Below are 24,411 nucleotides of genomic sequence, written 5' to 3'. Positions count from 1 at the left end.
GATCTGTCCCCTTCCCCCACAGTTAGAACACACAGTCAGGGAACACAGTTAACCCCTTGATCGCCCCTGACAGTGACATTTACACAGTAATCAGTGCATTTTTATAGCACTGATCACTGTATAATTGTCAATGGTTTAAATGGTTTAAAAAATGTGTCAAAAAGTGTCCGATGTGTCCGCCACAATGTCGCAGTCTGGATATAAATCGCAGATCGCCATTACTATTAAAAAAAATAATAATAATAAAAATGCCATAACTCTATCCACTATTTTGTAGACGCTATAACTTTTGCGCAAACCAATCAATATACGCTTAAGATTTTTATTACCAAAAATATGTAGAAGAATACATATCGGCCTAAACTGAGGAAAAAATGTGTTTTCTTTTTTTTTTTAAAAAATGAGGATATTATAGCAAAAAGTACAAAATATTGTGTTTTTTTCAAAATTGTTGCTTTTTTTTTGTTAATAGTGCAAAAAATAAAAACCGCAGAGATGATCAAATACCACCAAAAGAATGCTCTATTTGTGGGGAAAAAAGGATATCAATTTTGTTTGGGTACAGCGTTGTGCAATTGTCAGTTAAAGCGATGCAGTGCCGAATCGCAAAAAATGGCCTGGTCATTGAGCAGCCAAATCTTCCAGGGCTGAAGTGGTTAATGAACACTGAGAATGTGGTTTGGATTATTTCAAATAGGACAGTAATATTTATCAACAATATTCCTCAGGAAATATATGATATTATAAACTGGAGAGAGTGCATAGAAGGGCAACAAAGCTAAATAAGGGATTGGAGGATCTCAGCTATGGGGAAAGACTACAAGCATTGAACTTATTGTCTCTGGAGAGGAGACGCTTCAGAGGGGATATATCAGTGTACAAATACCGTACTGGTGACACTAGCATACTGAAAAAACTTTTCAGTGAAAGGGAATTTAAAGACACGCGGCCATTTACTGAAATGAGAAGAAAAGCGGTTTAACCTTAAACTGCATAGAGGGTTCTTTACTGTCAGAGCAGTAAGGATGTGGAATTCTCTTCCACAAGCAGTGGTATCAGCAGGGAGCATCGATAATTTCAAAAAACTATTAGATGGGTAACCTTAACGACCACAACATACAGGGGTATAACAATGTACTATTAACATAAATACACACACACACACACAAGTTGAACTGGATGGACTTGTGTCTTTTTTCAACCTCACCAACTATGCAACTATGTAAAACAACAGAGCTGAAGAAAAGTTGCCCATCCTCCTAGGACACAAGCAAAAAACGAAGGCATGTGGATAGTAGGTTATACTTCTTTGGCCTAAAATTTGTCTATAGGATTACATAGAAAGTATAATTTTTTCAAGACACCAAAATTTAGCCCAATTTGTCTTGGGGGAGTTAAAAAAAAAAAAAAAAAAAAAAAAAACAATAGATGTATTGCTTTGCTATCTTAATTAATGACAAAGTTATTGCCAAATTTAAACAATTTAAATGTAAAAATCACATTGGTTCAAACGGGGTATACAGGTGTGAGAGCTGAAGTGGTAAATATTGAATGGGCTGACAGCACGTGGTAATGCATGGCCCTTGTCAGTGCACAACAATGCATGGTAGTGTGCGGCAGAGTGGGCGTGTTGCCTGCTACTGTAATAGTGTGTTGGGGTGCCATTCATTTTGAACACATTATTATAGTAGCAGGCAACACATCCACATTGCAGCATACTTTGGTGCATTGTTGTGTGCTGCCAAGGCTCATGTGCAATTTGCACATCATTATGTGTTGTGGTAACCTGTGGTTAAAATGCTTGTTTCACTGGAGATTACTGCAGTGGCAATATGTCATTAGGCATTTATCCTCCAAACTTTAGTCCTTTGTATACCAAAATGTGAGAAAGACATAACAGACTCTAGGACCATTCTCAATAGAACAGGTTTATTCCTCCTTACAAGCAGCCTGGGCCAAGAGAGACTGCCAGGCTTGTGTTGGTTATGGAATATTCCAGCCCATTACTCTCAAAGATGGCTTCCTATTTTGCTCAGTATACACCATGGGTCTCCAAACTTTCTATACAAAAGGACTAGTTTATTGCCCTTCAGACTTTAGTAGGGCCAGACTGTGGCCAGTGGGAGTAGAAAATGCCCCAGCGTCAGTAGGAATAGACAATGTCTCAGGCTTGGTGGTCATTGGAAGTAGAAAAAAAATATAGTGCCTGTGATAAGTAGGAATAGGAATAGTGCCCCATCATCCATATGTGTGGGAAAAATAGTGCCCCATTGTTAGTGCCAGTGGGAGGGATAGTGCCCAATCATTAAGATCAGTAGGGGAATTATACTCTATCATTCGTGTCAGGAGAAGGAACAATGACCCATTGCTGGCGTCAGTGGAAAGAATACTGACCCACCATTAGTGTCAGTAGAAGGAATGGTGCCTCATTGTTGTCAGCGGGAGAAATCTGGTCTCAGATTAATGGGAGAAACCATGCCCCAAGAACCGGATAAAGACAAAGGGCCACATCCCGCCCGTGGGCCTCAGTTTGGAGACAAATGTAAAAAATTAAAAAAACTGGTAAAAAAAAAAATATTTAATTTAGAAATTGGGGCTAAAAATACTTGAATAAAATTATAGATTCACTTACATAGAACTGTTTCTTGCTTTTGGGATAACCTTCAAGGATAGCATCGAATATGTCCATAGCCTGTTAAAAATAAATAAATAAATAAATAAATAAAATGTGATTTTTGTACGTACCTTATTGTGCAGCATGTTTCCCATGGGGCTCTCTCTTGCACTTCCCCATGAACTCAGTGGGATCTCAGTTTGGTTCTCTTTGCACTTCAAAAACCTTTTGAACCAGTCAGTGATGTTACCCTTTTACCCTTAAGCCAGTTGTTTCTGGAACAAGATTACAAGCTCAAAGACCTGACCTTTGATGGTGCCAAGGGACAAATGCTGGTCCAGGCCCATTTGAAACAAGTACAGAATATGTCCCATACAGAATTTCCTGGAATGAAAGTTTCTTGAATTGCAGCACGAGACGTGTGCCTTCCGGGTGTGATGATAGATCTTACGGAAGGTAGACTTCATAGCCTTTAGCATTGTGGGGATCACCAAGTCAGAGAGAACTGTCTCCGGCTTCAACAGCCATGTTTTTAAAGCCAGCGACAGAGAACCTGTTTTGCAGGGAAAGAAAATCCATCACATCCCTGTTGACAGAACAGAGCTCTGTTCTGTGTCTGTCTCTCCTCGCAGATCAGCGGGTGGTGGCGGACACCCATTGGCTGGCACCCACCTATCCGCTTGTGCTGTGTCTAATTACAGCACATCCGCGGCACGTGCTGTATCATGTACTAGGTACATGATCCGGCGCAGGAGAGCCACTCTGCCACCGTATAACAAGTCAGGAAGTGGATATTGTAACAATCACTTGCGTTTATTTTCAATTATTTCACTCAGCTACACCTGAGGTGTCCTGATCTGAGACTGGGTTTGTCAACCTCTGCCTTTCCTTAAATAAAGAAAGAATTTAGGAAAAAAAAACAAAAAAGTAGGGAGACATTCCAAGCAATGAGTCGATTCCAGCTCTGACTTCCGAAGGTTTAAGAATCAGCCAAACCTTTGCAAGGTCTAAACATTCAGGGCTACATTGTCCACCAGAGCCCATGCCAACTGTTCTCTTAACAGGAGGTTGCCTAAGTATCGCACAATGTTAATTTCCCTTAAGGAGCACAGCAAAGCTAACAGTACCTTAGTGAATACCCAAGATGTGCAGAAGAAAAGCCGAATGGTAGGACCACAAACTGGAAGTGTGGGGGACCCAAAGCAAAGCATAGGAATCAGTGATGCACTGGAGAAATGAGGACACGGTTTAGGGTCCATGATGTCCAGAAGCCAGAAAGTCTTCCAAAAATTCTACTTGGAGTCCAGTAGGTGTTAGTTTCCGAGACTAACACCTCCTAGACTCCAAGTAGAATTTCTAAGCCTAAATGTAGGCATTTGGGAACTGTGAACAGGTTGGAGTAGAACCCCTGGGACCCTTCTGCCACAGAGACTGGGGCAAGGTTGCCCTTCTCCAGGTGCCCTGCTAGGGCCACATGTAGATCTTATAATCTGTACAGCTACATATTGTAAATAATGAACTAGGTTTGGCAGAGGATTTCTACCCTGTAGTACCTGGAAACTACCTCCCACACCCAAGCATCCAAGTTGCTGGTTTGTCCAAGTGTCCACAAATGCTAACAAACTTTCCCCCACTTTGGAAAAAGGGGGTGCCCCCTCACACTGAAAGTTTATCCGAAGGTTTGGGGGACTTTAAAGTCCAGGGTTTGCAGGCAAACTGGGGGTCCGACTTGGGTTTGGAAATTAAGGCCTGGAAATAATGAAAATTACCTTTCTTTTCTGAATGGCTCTGAGTTAAATTATTATTTGCTGCCATTTTTTGCTTAAATCTATATAGCATTTCTATGGCCCATATATTTATGCATATGCAGTGAAGACGTTCCCCTATATGTTTGTCAGTCTGTTAGTTTGTCTGTATTTGTCTGGTTATTTGACAACGTTGTCATTGGATAGTTAATGGTGGAGGTTATTGATTTTATACTTTATGCAGTCAATTACTGTGTAATTTATACATACAATCTATTTTGTTATAATTCATTAGTTATTTTTTCAGACACTATATCTCTGTGGTTCTATATGTGGTATCTTTTCTATGCATATTCTACTTTTGGTGTAGCTTCCCCTTTTTCATTGCATGGTTAGCCACTGAACCCCACCCATCATCAGGGTGAGTAGATGATTGTCTGTTTTTTCATTGTTTAGTTTGGTTTCCAGACTCCTTTTTGTTTTTTCCGAAATAATGAAAATGACCTTTCTTGGCCTCAGACGAGGAATTGGCCTTCCCAGACTAAGCCCTAAGCTTAGGGTACTAAGCTGGGTACTCTTATGAACATAAAAAGAGAGAACACCCAACTAGACCAGCTTAAGTTGCCAACATCCCTTATGCAATAGATAGAAAAGGAGATGACCCCCCGAGGAAATTGGGACTTTTAAGGCAACGAAGTACAAGATATCGTAAAAAAATTATTTATTCAAAAGTTGTATACAAATATATAATTTTACAATTTCCAAATCAATAAAAACACTGATGACTATGGTGATAGATTCACATATGAAGTCCAGACAGCCTGATGCATTTCAGGACCCAAAACATCCCTTCGTCAGGGGCACTTGTCAGGAGGAGATCATACCATAACAGTCATCATAGATATTCACTGCTAGACCAGTGGCGAAAATAGACTCACGGACAGGCACTTATGTCAATTAGACAGTTATACAGGGCGGGTCCCCACTCATCCATGCAAGTCCTCCAAATGGTACAAATGGGGGGGGGGGCACATCAATAAATGAGATTCCTCAATCTTCCTATAGTCTCTCCTCAATATACAATCTCCATACAATCCTCATCCAAGTGGAGCAGGATAGAGCTGGAAATAGCTCCAGCCAAAAAAATGCACATAAACGTCAATCATGTAGTCTATTCATTTGTGGCTTGGGAATAGATCTTCACAAGGACTATATATGCAAACAGATGATGGTATAAGAGATATCGTCCCATTGCCATCCGTCAAGGAGATGCACCCCCATCTCCGCCATCTAAGCAGTAACACTTCAGCCTAAGAGTGCTCATGTTCACTGACAGGAAACCCATCGGGGAGATGAGGCATGAGACCTTCAGCAACCCGATCGCACCATAAATCAAGGCTGTAGGCATGAGCTCCAGATGCTCTATAACAAGGGTTCAACTGTAATAGTAATCAGGTCCCTTCTCATGCCTTAATCCCAATCAACTAGAGTTTGACAGCTGGGATTGTCAACACTTTGTTAAGATGGGATACTGATGGACCCACAAAAGGAGCAAGCCACTTTTTTTAACTAAATTCTCCTCCACTGGGTACAAAGCTGATAAACACTTGGAGCGGACAAACAACTTGTTAGGGCTCCTCCAGTCTCCATAAACTAAGACTGAGAACAGCATATTGGAAAGATCTTGGGGGTCTTGGGATCCTGGCAAAAGCCACAGGCCATTTCACAAGTTTGAAGTTGGTGCATAGCACATCAATAATGACCAAAACCCTCTAAGTTCCTAACAGAGAAACCTACACTGGAGATGTAATCTTCTGCTAGTACTCCTAAACTTAAAGTGATTGTAAAGGCAAAACAAAAAAAAAATGTTCTACTTCCCTACTGCAATGGTTTTCCTCCTCTTGCCCACTTGCTATGGGGACCTGAGCCACGCTCTGTGTCTCCATTGACAAACACAGTTTGCCTCAGCCTCGCCCCTTGCTCGTTCCTCATTGGGTGTGATTGACAGCAGCAATATCCAATGGCTCACACTGCTGCCTCCAAACCAGTGAGGAGAGCGAGCGGGAGCAGTGATGCTGCTCCCGTGCACAACGCTGTATCAACATCTGGCTCAGGTAAATATGGGGGGGGGGGGAGCTGCACACAGAAGGTTTTTTACCTTTGTGGATACAATGTTAAAAAACAAATGCTTTTAGGACTACTTTAACCACTTGCTACCCAGGCCAATTCTGACATTTCTCTCCTACATGTAAAAATCTTTTTTTTTGCTAGAAAATTACACAGATCCCCCAAACAATTTATAATTTTTTTAGCAGAGACCCTAGAGAATAAAATGGTAGTCATTGCAACTTTTTTGCATGGTATTTGCAACTTTTTCGCAGCAATTTTTCAAACGCTTTCTTTGAGGAAAAAAAAAAACAGTTTCATGCATTAAAAACACAAAAAACAAACAGTAAATTTAGCCCAATTTTTTTGTATATTGTGAAAGATGATGTTACGCTAAGTAAATAGATACCCAACATGTCACGCTTAAAAATAGCACACACTCGTGGAATGGCGCCAAACTTCGGTACTTGAAAAAGCCCATAGGCGACTCTTTAAAGTTTTTTACAGGTTACATGTTTTGAGTTACAGAGGATTTCTAGTGCTAGAAATACTGATATCACTCTACTGTTCACAGTGATACCTCACAAGTGTGGTTTTAACACCATTTACATATGCGGGAGCGACTTACGTGTTCGCTTCTGCAAGTGCACACGTGGGGACAGGGGCGCATTACATTTTTTTTTTATTGTCAATTTCTTTTTCTAGTTTGATGCTTTCTTTTTCCATTTTTAAACCTAGATTTATATATCGAAGAGCACCAGGGCTAAGAACAAGAATAGTAAAAAAACATACCTGACCCCCCCCCAAAAAAATAGCTAATACTATGTTTAATCTAGAAGGGTTTTATAGGTGTGGAAGATGTGGACCCTGTAGAAGTACACAGAGGGCTCCTAGGAAAAGGACATCTTTCACCTCTCATCAAACTCATAAAGTGTACCCCATTAAACCATTCAGAACATGTGGTACCAGACATGTTACCTACGTCCTGGAATGTACATGTGGCTACCAGTACGTAGGAAGGACCTCCAGGACATTAACTAAAAGAGTTAGTGAACATATGACGAATATCTGTAGTGGATTTCCTAAACATAGTGTGCCCAACCACTTCAGGATGGTACATAATAAAGACCCAGCTGGTCTATCATTTTATGCAATTGACACCATCAATAGACCCTGGAGGGGTGCCAATATGATCCAGAAGATATCCCAGAATTAAACCAAATGGATCTTTAAATTACAGACTTTGACACCATTAGGGTTAAATGTTGAATTTGACTTAAATTGTTTCCTCACAGATTATTAATGATGGAGGTCACCCATTTATTTTATCACTATTACATTTTCCTCAGCGTCATTTTTAATCTGTTTTAGTAATTTTTCACCTCAAACCACCATTATTCGTATGCAATGTTTTCAATATATGACTAGTCAGTTATTTTATTTCTAGTCCATTCCCAGCAAATCTATTTTGGTAATATCCAATTTTTAATATATAATTTTGTGAGCGTTCATATGGGTCATGTTATTCACCTAACTTATCTTTTTAACACTATATAATATGTCACGGTTTAATAATTATTATTAATATAATACCACTGATTTTCACTTAGCAATATGTACCACAACATCTACCTTTATCCATTCTATGTCTAAATGTAATATTATATCTCTCCACTAGATGACCTCTTTAATGTGGTTGAACAAGAGCTCATTTACTGCCTATGACCAGCAGAGGGGCCTTGTGTTTTTTTACTATCGCACTCGTACTATTTTCATTTTCACCTTTTTATTTTTACTTATTTTATTTTTACTTGTTTCTCCATATGGACGTACATATTTTAAATAAATCTTCGTTTGTAGACATCAATGTCAGCCCAGTCCTTATAGACATTATTTAAACCAAGATTGTACGCTCCCCAAATATGCAGCAGGTGTTTATATTGATTAAACCAATCAGACCTGTAGTAAGGGTATAAATGCCCACAACAAACATGACGGATTGACCACTTCCTGATGATGGCTTTGTGATAGACCGAAACGTCGAAGGTTACACCGTGTCATCGCGTTACTTCCGCCCATACGAAACTACCCGGGAATCGAGCTGTACGCCGCAAACGGCAGCTTTTCCTATCAGGGCCGATTACCCTTAATAATCACCTGCTACACACGCCGGGTGCCAGGACTATAAGGCACTTCTAAGATGCGAGTGAATTATTTTCATTTGTGTATTTAATAAACCCGGATTTACAGTATTGCGCAATGAAGGTTCTCTTTTGTCATTTCCATCCATACTTAAGAGGTGCATTCATGCATGAGACGTCATTTCAACAGGCTCCCTAGGGATATCCCCACGTGCCTAAGCGACCATACTAGCGATAGTTGGTCAACATCCAGGGTGAGTGTACATCTATGTGGGGCACCCAGTTTGAACACCATTACACAGGAGATGTCAATTTAAGCATGAGCACTTTGTTTCATCACTTAATGGGACTTTATTAATTTGTGTGTTCTGCATGTTTACATGAATGTGATCAACCCTAAGGGCAGCAAACTGTTTTTATAACCTCCAGTTATTGCTTGCCACTATTTGATGGATGTAAGATACTATGTGTTGAGAAATATATAAAGGAAACCACACTACATGGAGTATCTACCCCATTATTCCGGCTGGTTTATTCAGTAAGAGGCTGTATTGGTCTTTATGACCGAGGGGATCTGGTGAGTTTATCTCTATTACCACACATGGTCGAGCACTGGTGATTTGGGAATGGAGAGAATTTTTCACCAATGTTACACAGCATAAAGTGTACCGAGTAAACACAGACCGTACAGAACAATTTTTTGGACATTCTTGGACTTATTTTTCACCCTTTCATGCATATAATTTTTTATGAAGATTGTTTTGATAAATATATGCGGTGTATATGTATATGCGGTGGATCAACTACTATGCATTTCAATAATTATAACCAACCCTTTATATTTTGTTCTTCTAAAAATACATTCAACCCTTTTTGTGAAACAATCTATTGGATTGATTCCACATTTTCACTGCGCTTTGTAATTGTATGTTAGAGGTGTACTAGAGCTGCACGATCGTTTCCTTAATCAATTAGTTGACTGGTTATTGTTTCTATTAATCGGATAAATACCTCAAAGTGTGGTATATAATTTCGTTTTTTAAAAAAAGACAATTTATTCTTGAATATCTATATGAACTGGTAAATATAAATAACCAGCTATGTGGTTGGGGAACAAAATGTGTAAACCACTCTGAGAATAACAGACAGAAGATAGATATATATCTATATATATATATATAGATATATATATAGATATAGATATATCTATATATCTATACTGTACATATATATATATATATATATATCTAGATCTATATACATACATACATATATCTATGTATATAGATATATCTATATATATAGATATAGATATATCTATATCTATAGATATATCTATATCTATATATATTCACTTTACAACCGATTCGCATGGGACTCACTTACAACCGATTCATAAAATTTCACTTACAACCGATTCGTATCGGATTCAATTTATACACTCTACTACTGATTCGTATCGGATTCATTTCACTTTACAACTGATTCATATCGGAGTAATTTCATACATTTACAACCGATTTGTATCGGATTCCTTTCATACCTTTTACAACTGATTTGTTTCAGATTCATGTCATACAGTTGCAAACTGTTCGTATTGGAGTAATTTCATACATTTTACAACCGATTCGTATCAGACTCATTTCATACATTTTACAACCGATTCGTAACGGATTCAATATATGCACCTTACAACCAATTCGTATCGAATTAATTTCATACCTTTTACAACCGATTTGTATCAGAGTCATTTCACTTTGCAACCGATTCGTATTGGATTCAATTCATATTGGATTAATTTCATGCACCTTACAACAGATTCGTATCAGATTCATTTCTTACACTTTCAGGCACGGTTACAATCGTTCATGATTATAGTTCATTCCTACATACTCAATTTTCTACTATCCTTTTCTTTTTTCGCCTGCCAATAAGGCCACCTTTCTTGCAATCGTTGCAAGCACGTCACCAGTGGCAAACAATCCGGCCACTTATTTCACCGATGGCACACAATCCGGCCACACATCATTTCTCCAGTGGCATACAATCAAGCCACTCACCGGTTTGTCTGCCTTTTCTCTGTTAGGTTTAGTCAGAGTTCAGGTTTCATCCTGCACCAGGTTGGACGTTATTTTCGTCAGGTAAAAAAAAAAAAGTGTGCGTGTATGTGTGTGTATATATATATATATATATATATATATATAAAAAAAATAATAAAAACCACACAAGGATCACATCTTCATAACGGCCAGTCGCATACCAAGCATGGAACAGCTCGTTTTAACAAAAAAAAATATATATATAGGTTCCCGGTTGACTGAGTTTTCCTCCTCAACTAGGACTTCGCTACTAGGACGCCAAGGCAGGTGTGTAGTACACACGTTCCTATCTCATTATCCTGCAGCACCCTTTCACTAAACGTTTACTTCACATACACGATTGGGCTGCTCATTGGGCGTTCGTTATTGTCACACGTTTATTTGGCATGTCATTTTGTTTTCGAAGGGCGACCCTTCACCTATGCAGACAAGGTTGTCAAATGTTGAGCTTGTTGACAGTGCAAGCATTGGCAGACCGAGCACATGTCACGAACTACAGAACGCAACATTCCTACTTAGGCCATACCAGACTTCAGCTTCTCGCCCCAGTACACCCCGGTGCTCAGCACAGATGGGCACCCCAGCTATCAGTTACCTGGCTGGTTACAATGCACTCTTGAGTTTTCCAAATTTATAAATAAAGTGTGGCGCTAGTAGTGATATCATTTAAAATAGTGATAACGATATAACATAAATAAGAGTGTGCAATCCTCAAGTGTGTACCAAAAGGGTTGGTAAGGGAGATATTACCCTCCCCACCCAAGCTCTCCCATGAACAGATTCAACATTAATGAGACTCGTGCAGTGGTATAACTACATCCATATGCCAAATAAATAAAAAAAGAAAGGTTGGTATTCAATATCTCAGCAATAGATAGAACCAATTGGATCAATACTAGGAGATTCAACTACAAGATGTAATCATACAAAGAAAAGAAAAACCTTGAGGAATAGAATATCGGAACTACCACAGTGATGTATGTCAAGTAACATACAACCCAAAAAAAGGGGGGACCAAAAAAATATATGTAATCAAAAGTCCATCAAGGTGGTAAATAAAAAGATGTAAACATATTTAAAGTCCACCATCCTAAATTCGGGATTGCTAGATATCAATCTTGGTGTAAATGGTTCATTTGAATGTGGTAGACAGGGGTTGTTGGACGTGTCCCTGCTCAGAGGTAGAATTTTTCCCTTAGAATGGTGACATTGGCCCAAAGGAACAGATACACAATGTCCTTACAAGATAAGGTGGACTCACAGGCCCTTGGCGGTGAGTCAAACGAGCTTGTAACGTCAAGCGGTGTAGGACTGTGAAGTCGTATGTTGGTCCTGGATGGGATTTCCACTGATGTCACCGGGTGGCACGTCTCTAGCCCAATAAGGTTTCGACAGATGTCATCTAATGGTGTATCCTTGGCAGTGCTCAGCTGGAAGCCGGGGTCAGCCTCAATCGTCAGATGAAGGAAACCTTTTCCTCAGCAACCAATACCGTATTGATAAGTAAAGAAAAGAAAAAACTTCCACATGGTGTAAATCTTTCTCAAACGTAACGACGTTTATTAAAAATAGGGGTATTTTTGCAGAAAATACAAAAATTTGGGCGGTAAAAATTTGGCTCAAAATAATACAAAAAGTCCCAGAATTTAAAAATGTGCGCAGTAGGTGATGGTGAGGGTAAAATACACAGAAACCCGACGCGTTTCGTCCTCAGACTTCTGCTGGGGTATGAATTTGCCCCCCATCTACTGCGCTTATATATGCTATAACAAACAATGCAAGAAATCTAATTGGCAGCGATACCGGGCATAACTTCCGGGTTGGGCGGAGCTAACAGTGGCCAAAAGGTCATGTGATGTTTAGTACAGCCAATCATGTCCCTCTTGAGTGGTCAAAGCCAGACCTCACTACCATCCTCCAATCCGCGGTAGCGCGTCAATCCTTGTGGTACATTGATCCCGCCGCGATCACGTGATCTACTCAATGCGGGATGACGTCAGACCGCTCGGGGTCTGCGTATCATAGGTAATAGGAAGCGGTGGCTTACCAGACCGAGGTCTGGAGCGCAAAAACAGTGGCGGTCATAGGCAAGGGGAGTGTTTTGAAACAAAATGAGCCCAAATCAAATAAACCGCAAATCATATCACCGGATATTTACTATGAGAGTTGCTATGCCTGTTAAAGATGGATCTTTCTTAGAGCATTTATATGTCATATCAAACAAGGTTAACAGAAACATAAACCAAAATTTTAATGAATCTCTCAAACATCTATATGCAGCATAAAAAACATATAAAAGACTGTATATCTATCTAAGCTCGTGCAGCTTTAGAACAGGTATATAATGATAATGGATCTATCGAATTCGGGATTTATGACATGAATCAGAATATACCTGTCAGTATGGGTAGATTCAAAGTGCATGTAAGGTCATTAATAAGACATTAATGGACCAGATATATTTGTAGAGAAGGGGGCTATTAAATAGAGCCCAAACTGAGTGGGGAGACCAAGGGGGAATGTCTTAGTATCTGTATCTCGGCCAGAGTCCACCCCACTAACTAGGATTAGAGTAGTATTGGTATAGAGAGAATAAGAAAAACAGAAAACAGTACAAAACAACAAACTAGGAAAAACATTGGTAAACTGTCCGACTAATATCCCTAGTTAATAGAGGATGATCTTAGTGACTAATTAGGTGTAAAAAAATACTAATCAAAAAATACTCGAAAAAAATGGGGAATATTGTTCTCCCAATCCATTCAGATGTAGGATGGTCTAATAAACTCCCAAGGGCTCACCAGAAGTAGAAGGGGGGGGGGGGGATGGGAAGAGGGGAAGGGGGGATGGGAAGAGGGGAAGGGAAGAGGGGAAGGGGGGATGGGAAGAGGGGAAGGGGAGAAGGGTTGACCGAAAAAACTGGCATGGAGTTCCCAGGGAAAAATTCATTCAAGTCAACCAATGAGAGGGAACAACAATGTTTATGATTGGTTGATAAAAGCATTGATGTCCCAGTCAACATTGAGTCCGTGGGGTACATAACATTTGATAAGATGTATCCAGAAGGTCTCTAATTTAGAGACCCCTCTCACGTTTGGTTCCCCCCTCCAATGTGGTATAAATCTATCTATAATTTGAAACTTTGTTCCAGATGGGTTTTGATTATGATGATGTAAATAGTGTTTTGGTACACTATGGTTTGAGCGTCCCTTTCTTAAAGCTGTGATATGTTCGTTCACTCTTATGGCAAAATTGCGTTTTGTGCGACCTATGTATTGTTTTCCACAAAGGACAGGTGATGAGATATACAATGAATTTTGTGGTACAAGTGGCAAAACTTTTCATCCTGTATTCCTTCCCAGTCGTAGTTGAAGTAAATGTTTCGATATTTCGTGCTTTGCAAGTATTAAGTTTGCATACTGGACATTTCCGACAGGGGTAGAAACCTTTTAGGTCATGAAAGAAGGATGAAGTTTTCTGAGGTTCTATCACTCCTGGCGCGATCTGTCCTCCTATTGATGGTGCGCCTTTATAAATAACTCCAGCGCGTTCAGGGAGTAAAGGGCCCAATATACGGTCGTTTCTTAGTATTTTCCAGTGTCTTGTAATAATATCCTTTATTTGTTTGTGTTGGATGGAATAATTGGTAAGAAAAGCCCATCTATGTTTGTTTTCGGGGGGTCTTCGAGAGTGCTCATCCAGCAAAGATAGTCGATCGATACGGGCTACTTTTTGGATTTCCTGATCAATTTGTACTTCATCATATCCTTTCTCCTGGAATCTTAGTTTGATGGTCTCAGCCTGCACATAATAGTCCGATAGACGAGAACAATTACGTCTAATTCTCATCAGCTGACTGCGGGGGACCTATTTCAGCCAGGCTGCATGGTGACAGCTGTCGGTTGGGATATACCCATTGCGGTCGGTGACTTTGAAAAACGTTTTCGTTTCCAGGTGGCCGTCGACAGCTGTAATCTCTGGATCCAAGAAATGTATTGAGGAGGCACTGGCTTCATACGATAGATGAATTCCAATGTCGTTCTCGTTGAGATGGAGCATGAAGTTATTTAGTGAATCCATGGTACCTCTCCATAGGAGGAGGATGTCGTCAATATATCTAGCCCAAAGAACCAGTTGAGGGGGGTTCAGGGCTCTGACGACATCCTCCTCCCATTTGGCCATAAAAATATTGGCCAGGCTGGGGGCAAATTTTGCCCCCATAGCGACCCCCTTGATCTGTAGGTAGTATTGGTTGTCGTACCAGAAGTAATTCGACTTAGTGGCAAAACATAGAAGATCCATAATGAACCTTTTTTGCGTCCTGGAAATGGTCTTGTCTCTTGACAGAAACGATTCGACAGCTCCTAGGCCGAGGTCATGGGGTTCATTATGGATCTTCTATGTTTTGCCACGATTCTACTTGTCGAATTACTTCTGGTACGACAACCAATACTACCTACAGATCAAGGGGGTCGCTATGGGGGCAAAATTTGCCCCCAGCCTGGCCAATATTTTTATGGCCAAATGGGAAGAGGATGTCGTCCGAGCCCTGAACCCCCCTCAACTGGTTCTTTGGGCTAGATATATTGACGACATCCTCCTCCTATGGAGAGGTACCATGGATTCACTAAATAACTTCATGCTCCATCTTTTTGCCATAAGAGTGAACGAACATATCACAGCTATAAGAAAGGGACGCACAAACCAGTGTACCAAAACACTATTTACATCATCATAATCAAAACCCATCTGGAACAAAGTTTCAAATTATAGATAGATTTATACCACATTGGAGGGGGGAACCAAACGTGAGAGGGGTCTCTAAATTAGAGACCTTCTGGATACATCTTATCAAATGTTATGTACTCCACGGACTTAATGTTGACTGGGACATCAATGCTTTTATCAACCAATCATAAACATTGTTGTTCCCTCTCAATGGTTGACTTGAATGAATTTTTCCCTGGGAACTCCATGCCAGTTTTTTTGGTCAACCCTTCTCCCCTCCCCTCTTCCCATCCTCCCCCCCCCCTTCTACTTCTGATGAGTCCTTAGGAGATTATTAGACCATCCTACATCTGAATGGATTGGGAGAACAATATTTCCCATTTTTTTCAAGTATTTTTTGATTAGTATTTTTTACACCTAATTAGTCACTAAGATCATCCTCTATTAACTAGGGATATTAGTCGGACATTTTACCAATGTTTTTCCTAGTTTGTTGTTTTGTACTGTTTTCTTGTTTTTCTTATTCTCTCTAAACCAACACTACTCTAATCCTAGTTAGTGAGGTGGACTCTGGCCGAGATACAGATACTAAGACATTCCCCCTTGGTCTCCCCACTCAGTTTGGGCTCTATTTAATAGCCCCCTTCTCTACACATATATCTGGTCCATTAATGTCTTATTAATGACCTTACATGCACTTTGAATCTACCCATACTAACAGGTATATTCTGATTCATGTCATAAATCCCGAATTCGATAGATACATTATCATTATATACCTGTTCTAAAGCTGCACGAGCTTAGATAGATATACAGTCTTTTATATGTTTTTTATGCTGCATATAGATGTTTGAGAGATTCATTAAAATTTTGGTTTATGTTTCTGTTAAGCTTGTTTGATATGACATATAAATGCTCTAAGAAAGATCCATCTTTAACAGGCATAGCAATGGTGGATTGTTTAGAACTGGCATAGTAAATATCCGGTGATATGATTTCCGGTTTATTTGACTGGGCTCATTTTGTTTCAAAACACTCCCCTTGCCTATGACCGCCACTGTGTTTGCGCTCCAGACCTCGGTCTGGTAAGCCACCGCTTCCTATTACCTATGATACGCAGACCCCGAGCAGTCTGACGTCATCCCGCATTGAGTAGATCACGTGATCGCGGCAGGATCAATGTACCACAAGGATTGACGCGCTACCGCGGATTGGAGGATGGTAGTGAGGTCTGGCTTTGACCACTCAAGAGGGACATGATTGGCTGTACTAAACATCACATGACCTTTTGGCCACTGTTAGCTCCGCCCAACCCGGAAGTCATGCCCGGTATCGCTGCCAATTAGATTTCTTGCATTGTTTGTTATAGCATATATAAGCGCAGTAGATGGGGGGCAAATTCATACCCCAGCAGAAGTTTTTGAGGACGAAACACGTCGGGTTTCTGTGTATTTTACCCTCACCATCACCTACTGCGCAAATTTTTAAATTCTGGGACTTTTTGTATTATTTTGAGCCAAGTTTTTACCGCCCAAATTTTTGTATTTTCTGCAAAAATACGCCTATTTTTAATAAACGTCGTTACGTTTGAGAAAGATTTACACCATGTGGAAGTTTTTCCTTTTCTTTACTTATCAATACGGTATTGGTTGCTGAGGAAAAGGTTTCCTTCATCTGACGATTGAGGCTGATCCCGGCTTCCAGCTGAGCCCTGCCAAGGATACACCATTAGATGACATCTGTCGAAACCTTATTGGGCTAGAGACGTGCCACCCGGTGACATCAGTGGAAATCCCATCCAGGACCAACATACGACTTCACAGTCCTACACCGCTTGACGGTACAAGCTCGTTTGACTCACCGCCAAGGGCCTGTGAGTCCACCTTATCTGGTAAGGGCATTGTGTATCTGTTCCTTTGGGCCAATGTCACCATTCTAAGGGAAAAATTCTACCTCTGAGCAGGGACACGCGCAACAACCCCTGTCTACCACATTCAAATGAACCATTTACACCAAGATTGATATCTAGCAATCCCGAATTTAGGATGGTGGACTTTAAATATGTTTACATCTTTTTATTTACCACCTTGATGGACTTTTGATTATATATATTTTTTTGGTCCCCCCTTTTTTTGGATTGTATGTTACTTGACATACATCACTGTGGTAGTTCCGAATATTCTATTCCTCAAGGTTTTTCTTTTCTTTGTATGATTACATCTTGTAGTTGAATCTCCTAGTATTGATCCGATTGGTTCTATCTATTGCTGAGATATTGAATACCAACCTTTCTTTTTTTTTATTTATTTAGCATATGGATGTAGTTATACCACTGCACGAGTCTCATTAATGTTGAATCTGTTCATGGGAGAGCTTGGGTGGGGAGGGTAATATCTCCCTTACCAACCCTTTTGGTACACACTTGAGGATTGTATACTCTTATTTATGTTATATCGTTATCACTATTTTAAATGATATCACTACTAGCGCCACACTTTATCTCTTCACATATTTACACTGGTCAAGTTGTTGTGTTGGCTGCTCTACTCTGTAGGAGCAAATCTTTGTATACACATTTCCAAATTTATACTCAACAGCGTTCAACGCTTCAGAACGCATACTGGCTTCCCTACTGCGCCTGTCCTTCTCGTGTTCCTTCTAAGCTAGATTTTCTGTATACCGCTCCACTCACTATCCTACCGCTACGACTCCTCTTAACACATGCACCCCCTCTCCTTGTCTTCAGCTAGAGCTATGTCGCAGGCTGGCAGCGAAGACAACTTTCCTCTGCCCCTCTGTCACCCTCCGCAGTTTCAGAGTGGGGCAGTGTGCAGTCCCTCGGGGGATGGACCATCCCCAAGCTTACAGCAGTGCTGCAACACGGGCGTTTCCTAGTTGGCTACAGCCAGGAAATTTGCGCTCTTTAGGCTGCTCTTCCACTGCCAGTGACAGCTCAGCCCGACACCCAGCGGGCATCTCTCCAGTCTAATCCATTTGCACCGGCAGCACAACGATTTGTGCCCCCGGCACCACACATCACGGTTCTATCATGCAACTTACTACAGTTCAATCCCTATCATGAGGCATCTGCCATAAGCTACTAATCGTTGGCACAACAATCCAAATCTTCGGCACGACGCAACACGATTCTACTTGTCATACAGCTTCCTGCAGCCTGGTCTCCATCAGAAGGCAACCTGCTACAAGCTACCAGTCATTACTCAGTCTGTCCATCCGTACGTACACACAATCTTAGACAATATGCAACTCAATTGGCAATCTCAACGTGCCCATAGCCGAACATAAAGTGGAAGGCCCGACACACTCCATAACCTTTCTAGACATCACTCTTAAACACTCGCTCCATGCAGGCTAGCCTACCTCCCGACAATCTAGCCTGAAACAGGATGGTCATTCACGACTTTTCCCTTTCGCAAAGGTGTACTAAAAGACAGTTACAATCCTTGTTATGGCAAAATTGAGCAGGGGCGGTCTTTCATTTCACGTCTCTTGGCTTTCCTCTCTCAGGTGCAAGACCCTGATCAAATTCTTAAGCTGGACCCAGCAGCGATAGCGAATTTAACATTATGGGATGAGTTCCTTACAAATTGGAATTGCATATCAATGTTCATTCCGTCAGCTCTGTCACCTTAGGTAGTTACGGATGCCGCAGCCTCCACAGGTTTTTCGCTGCAATTTTTGCCCATCACTGGTTGGCTGGGCTTTGGCCTCCAGAAATTCTGCTAATCCCCGGTTTTACTCACTCATCACTGTTCGCACTGCATCCCATTGTGGCAACAGCTCAGGTTTGCGGCCATACCTGGACAGGACAAACAGTGGTTTTCGGCACAGACAACTTGGCTACGGCCAAAATCATAAACAAGGGTAGGTCCAAATCGCTCCCCATCATGTCCTTCCTACGCAGGCTGGTGCAGTTGTCCCTGCAGAACCAATTCAATGTTCACTGCACGTATAATCCGGGCAGGTGCAACATCACTGCAGACGCACTGTCCCGTTTCAACTACTCTTCTTTTTCCAGCAAACCTGGAGCCGACCCAACGTCAACACCTATCCCACCTTGGTCACAGCTGATTAAAGCCACACCATCTCAACATGACTCATTAATCGCGAGATCATTCATCAATCGCTGTGCCGCAACACACTGAAGGCCTATCGTACTGCTTGGAATGACTACTGCAGGTTTCTAGCTTCCTGCCCCAGAGCAGTAACAGGGGACATTGAGCATGTCCTAGCCTTCATATCGTATTGCCACACGCAGGTGGCTCTACCTCACAACACTGTCAGGTTATACTTAGCTGGCATCCAGCATTTCCTGTCCTTACAGGACCCAGGAAGCCTTCCTTGTTTTCAGCCCATACAGTCAAATCCATCCTACGCAGCATCCAGAAACAGCAGCACGTAGCCAACTGCAAATGCTGACCTGTCTTTAGGGACATGTCGACCATCTTTTCACGTTCCCAGTGTGGGCTTCTACCCAGCCTGGTCATCCTAACAGCAATCTACCTGGCCTTCTACAGCACCCTACAGCCTAGTTAACCTTTAGTGGCACCGGCAGCCAGATACTGTACAGACACCACCTGGCCCCCTGTCAAGATCACTTCATTCTTCACCACAGTCTCCAAAACCCAACAAGCCGGCCCCGGGGTCGAAGTCAAGTTCTTTCATACCAACAATGTCTGGTGGCCAGTAACGATTTTTTCGATCGGTTACTATCTCACCTACCCAGTCAATTGAGCTCTAGCCCATTGCTACCTTTTCTGACCAACCCTTTGAGTTGCAGCCAATTCATCAGGCATGTTAGAATCCTACTGGTTAACCTAGGCCTTGACCCAGGCTGGTATTCCAGACACTCCTTTCGGATCGGTCGGCCTCAGCCGCATCTCAGTGTGGAGTACTGGACCAGGTCGTTAGGAAATTGGGCAGGTGGAAATCCACCTGCTTTGCTTGTTATATTCCAAACACTCAGGTAGAAATGGCACAAGCCTTTGCCAAACTCGCTCAATAATATTACAAGACCAATAAAAGAATTACTCACCCATCCGAGTTTTTTGCCCCCTTTTCTTGGCATACTGACCAGCAGACCAAGGCACACCTCAGGCCTATGTTTTGTATGCATGTTTATGTGATTCGTATCAGTCTCGGTCGAAGGCTTTGACCATAAATAAGAAGGCCAGTATGGTGGCCTGAATTTATGGGAGAAGTCCAGGGTGTAATTAAGCAGACCACTCACCTGTGGTCTTTGTTGGTTCCAGTGCGCAATACCCTCCCTCACCATTGCCCTTTTCCAGGCCACTTCTGAGCACATTTCTCTCACAATCAGACATTACTTTTATTGAGTATGCCCCCTTTTCTTGGCATTCCAACCAGCAGACCAAGGCACACCTCAGGTCTATGTTATGTTGCAATTTATGTTGTGTTTATCTGCCTCAGTTGAAGGGCATATTATATTATACACACACATTACGCACCATTAGAGGTTGAATCTGGCACATATCAGACTCAGCTGAAAAGTTGTATTTAAAAGACCTAAAACACTGTTTTACAGATTTTCTGACAGGGCTGTAATATAGTATTATGCATGATAGACTCCCGTGTCAGATAGGTAGCTTGATGCAAGATAGCCCGCCTGCTGTCACTTACGCTGGCCTTACACGAACACTTTTTTTTGTAATTCAGTTACATTATACAAACCAAGACAAGAGTAATGAAAGATAAATTACATAGAAATGCTGATAACAAATATATGAGCTACACAGGCAGCTCAACGAAATGGAGCGTACACAAGACAACGAGTTAAGTTGGGCAGGTATAAGCGTAATCTGAAAGGGCACAATAGAAGACACCTCCATGAATCCCAACATATTTAGAAAAGCTCCAACTTAGTAATGTAACTTTGTAGTATATAGAGTGAAAAAAAAAACAGGGCCAGGAGAGATCCCTGGGTGGCCAGTATAACCCAAAAAGGGAGCAGGGTCTAAAAAATGTGATCATGTACATAATAACAGCAAAGAAACTGCAGGAAAAAAATTACAAGCTGAATGGGAAGATATATAAAGGGGGAACAACAGAAGAAGGGACGAAAAAGGGAGAAGGGAGACACGCACATCAGAAAGACAGGGGCCAGGCCCATAGCAGAAGAAAAATTAAAGTAAATGAGACAATCCATAGAGATACATTGAGAACCAGAAAAGCAAATTCTCTCACCCAGAGCCTCGTAACAAGTCCCTGGACAAATCAGCCAGGTGGCGAGACCTCCTGTAAAAAGGCATCTCTGAAAACAAAATATTGCCATGGCCTCCAAGTGTCACAAAAAGACTCCTCCCGGTTATTGAGGGTGGCTGTAAGGTCTTCCATGTCCCCGAGTTCATTGCTCTTAGAGAACCAGAAAAACTGAAGGCGAGTGCATAGACCTCCAGCACAAGGGAATGTACGCCTTGGCTGCATTTAATAGCTAAATGGTAAGGGGGTCTTGTATTTTTTAATGGGCCTTTGCATGAGGTGCAGCAAGCATATCTGCTAGATCGACATTAGTCAGGTGTTTAATTGTACTAGCCACCTCTTGCCAAAATAGTCTACGTTTTGGGCACTCCCAGAAAATGTGCAACATTGTGCCTCGTCCAACGTTGCTCTGCCAACCCCTACTATAAGGGGTTAATTTATACTATGAAATAGTAAAAGTAATATTATTTATATCATATATAATATTATTATTTATTAGGGACCCCCTCTTCTGGGGTCCCCTACTGGCTCCTCCTGCCTTCAGAACAAGCCACAAAGTATAGTATAGAGTACCCCTATAACCAGGTAATTAAAACTTCTGCATTTTGAAACATTCACTTCCTTCTCCTGCCCAGGAATACATGTCCGAGGCATTGCTCCCCACACAATCACAAGTTCTCAGGCACTTACTGACATGTATGAACAGTGTACAAGCAGTCCTTGGGTTACAAACAAGATAGCTTCTGTAGGTTTGTTCTTAAAGTGTTATTAAACCCAGGACCCCGCATTCACTATATCTGGCCACAGTACACAGAAATGCAATAGTTTTAGTAAATATAAACTGCTAAATACCTTTTCTCATCAGCAGTATATAAAGCAGTCCTGTGACGTCTATCAGTGTTTGGTTAAAACTTGGAGTTTTCATTCTCCCTTGATTGTCCTATGAGGCTGCAGGACCCCTGACCCTGTCCTGACAGATCTTGACAGGCCGATTGGCCCTGTGCTGATCACATGCTTCCTCAAGAAAAAAAAACCTCTCTAGCAATACACACCACACTGAGCAAGTGCAGAGTGCCCCCAAGGCTCGGTTCTGTCAGGAGATGTTTCGGGACAGTGGAAGAAGGGGAGGATCAGAGAAGGTGGGGTCAAACCGCCTTTTTACACAGTGCAGATAATTAACCCCTAGGTTCCACAGTGAGTATAACAAGCACGCGTTACTGCATATACAGACTGATTTTACTGTTGTAGGTTTAGTAACACTTTAAAGAGGAGAGAGAAGCGCCAGGCAAGTCCTTAGGCAGCATAAAATGTATTCAATAAAAACACAAAAATGGTGCACAATATAGGGTGCACTTACAGAGTGCTAGAGAGGGTAGGTGCTTCCACATGCAGGATCACAGGAGAGTCGCCGGGATGTCTCTATGGAGGGGTCTACGAGCGCCGTGTATCAGCAAGAAGCTGAAGCCTCGATAAGCCTCGGAAGAATGCCGGCTGAGTGTCTTCCGTGTGAGAGTGATCCGGAGTGGTCAGACTGGGGAGCTGCCTACCGCTGTGTCTGGCCAATCAGTACCCGCGTTTCTAAGGTACATTTGTTTTGCTGACTGTGCCCCTGTTCAGAAGATTTCACCTCACGTTCTGTCCCTGTGACAACTGAATTTTGAAAATTTTGGGTTGTCGTGGAAACAAGGATTGGCGATCAAGCTTCAGTGTAGATTAGGTGTAGATTTCTTCTCACTTCCGAGTCTTATGTAATGTCGGATGTTTGTAACTCAGGGACTGCCTGTATGGCGCTGTATGAGCGCTGCACTGTATTGCCTAATATGTAAACAAATAATGCATTCTGTATGCAGTCCAACTAATCGATTATGACAATAGTTGACAATTAGTTGTTTCAGCCCTAAGGTGTACCATTATGTCTTTTAGCGGGCACAGTTCTCCGTTAAAGTTCCTGTAAAGACCATTCATACACATTGATCATATTCCCACCCCCTTCCTGCTTAGACCTTACCATTCTTTTTCTTTTTTTCCATTCTTTAGAGAACTGCTTCCGCTCATTGTACACCTGAAGAGAGAAGATAACCAATATATTACAAGTACTGCCCGCAGCTCTAAATACAAAATCTTTTAACCACTGTAGATACAGTACACAGAAACTTTGGTGGCCAATGTATCACAAATAATGCAGGACTTAACCACCTGACCTACGGAAGGTTTTTTTGACCAGACCATTTTTTTGCTATTTAGCACTGCGCTACTTTAACCACTTGCCGACTGCCCGCCGAATGATGGCGGCAGAATGGCACTCCTGCGCAAATCGGCGTAGCTGTACGGCGGGCTCTTTGAGTATAGAGGGCGCGCGTGCCCGCCACAACTTTAAAAAGCTGATGCTCGCGCCCTGCGGCCGCGATCTCCGCCGGCACCCGTGATCGCTCCTGACAAGCGAGGATGGCGATTTGTGTGTGTAAACACACAGATCCACGTCCTGTCAGGGGAGAGGAGACAGATCGTGTGTTTCTAGTATATAGGAACAACGATCGGTCTCCTCTCCAAGTCAGTTCCACCCCCCCCAGTTAAAACACAGTCAGGGAACACGTTTAACCCCTTGATCGCCCCCTAGTGTTAACCCCTTCCCTGCCAGTGACATTTATACAGTAATCAATAGCATTGAAGCGCTGTATAAATGTCAGCTGTCAGTGTATAAATGACATTTATACAAATGTCAATGGTCCCAAAAATGT

At 41.7% G+C, this 24,411-nt stretch overlaps 1 protein-coding gene across 5 annotated transcripts in view; it reads right to left on the bottom strand.

Moving 5' to 3' along the window:
- The window catches only part of PSMC3IP (PSMC3 interacting protein), a 560,448-nt gene that overhangs the window by 53,132 nt on the left and 482,905 nt on the right, over positions 1–24,411 (bottom strand). For 2 of the 5 annotated variants that reach the window (XM_073608292.1, XM_073608291.1), the window contains exons 6-7: positions 23,682–23,735; positions 2,633–2,692 (exon numbers count right to left, since the gene is read on the bottom strand). The exons of 1 other annotated variant lie outside the window; for it this stretch is intronic. In XM_073608292.1, the coding sequence (XP_073464393.1) occupies positions 2,633–2,692; positions 23,682–23,735 (114 nt within the window). The remainder of the gene's footprint in view (positions 1–2,632; positions 2,693–23,681; positions 23,736–24,411) is intronic. 2 more of the 5 variants (XM_073608293.1, XM_073608294.1) reach the window with 2 other exon arrangements.

This window comes from Aquarana catesbeiana, linkage group LG12 (genome assembly GCF_042186555.1).
Source record: "Aquarana catesbeiana isolate 2022-GZ linkage group LG12, ASM4218655v1, whole genome shotgun sequence".
Taxonomy (NCBI): domain Eukaryota; kingdom Metazoa; phylum Chordata; class Amphibia; order Anura; family Ranidae; genus Aquarana; species Aquarana catesbeiana.
This window is presented reverse-complemented; position numbering and strand designations above follow the sequence as displayed.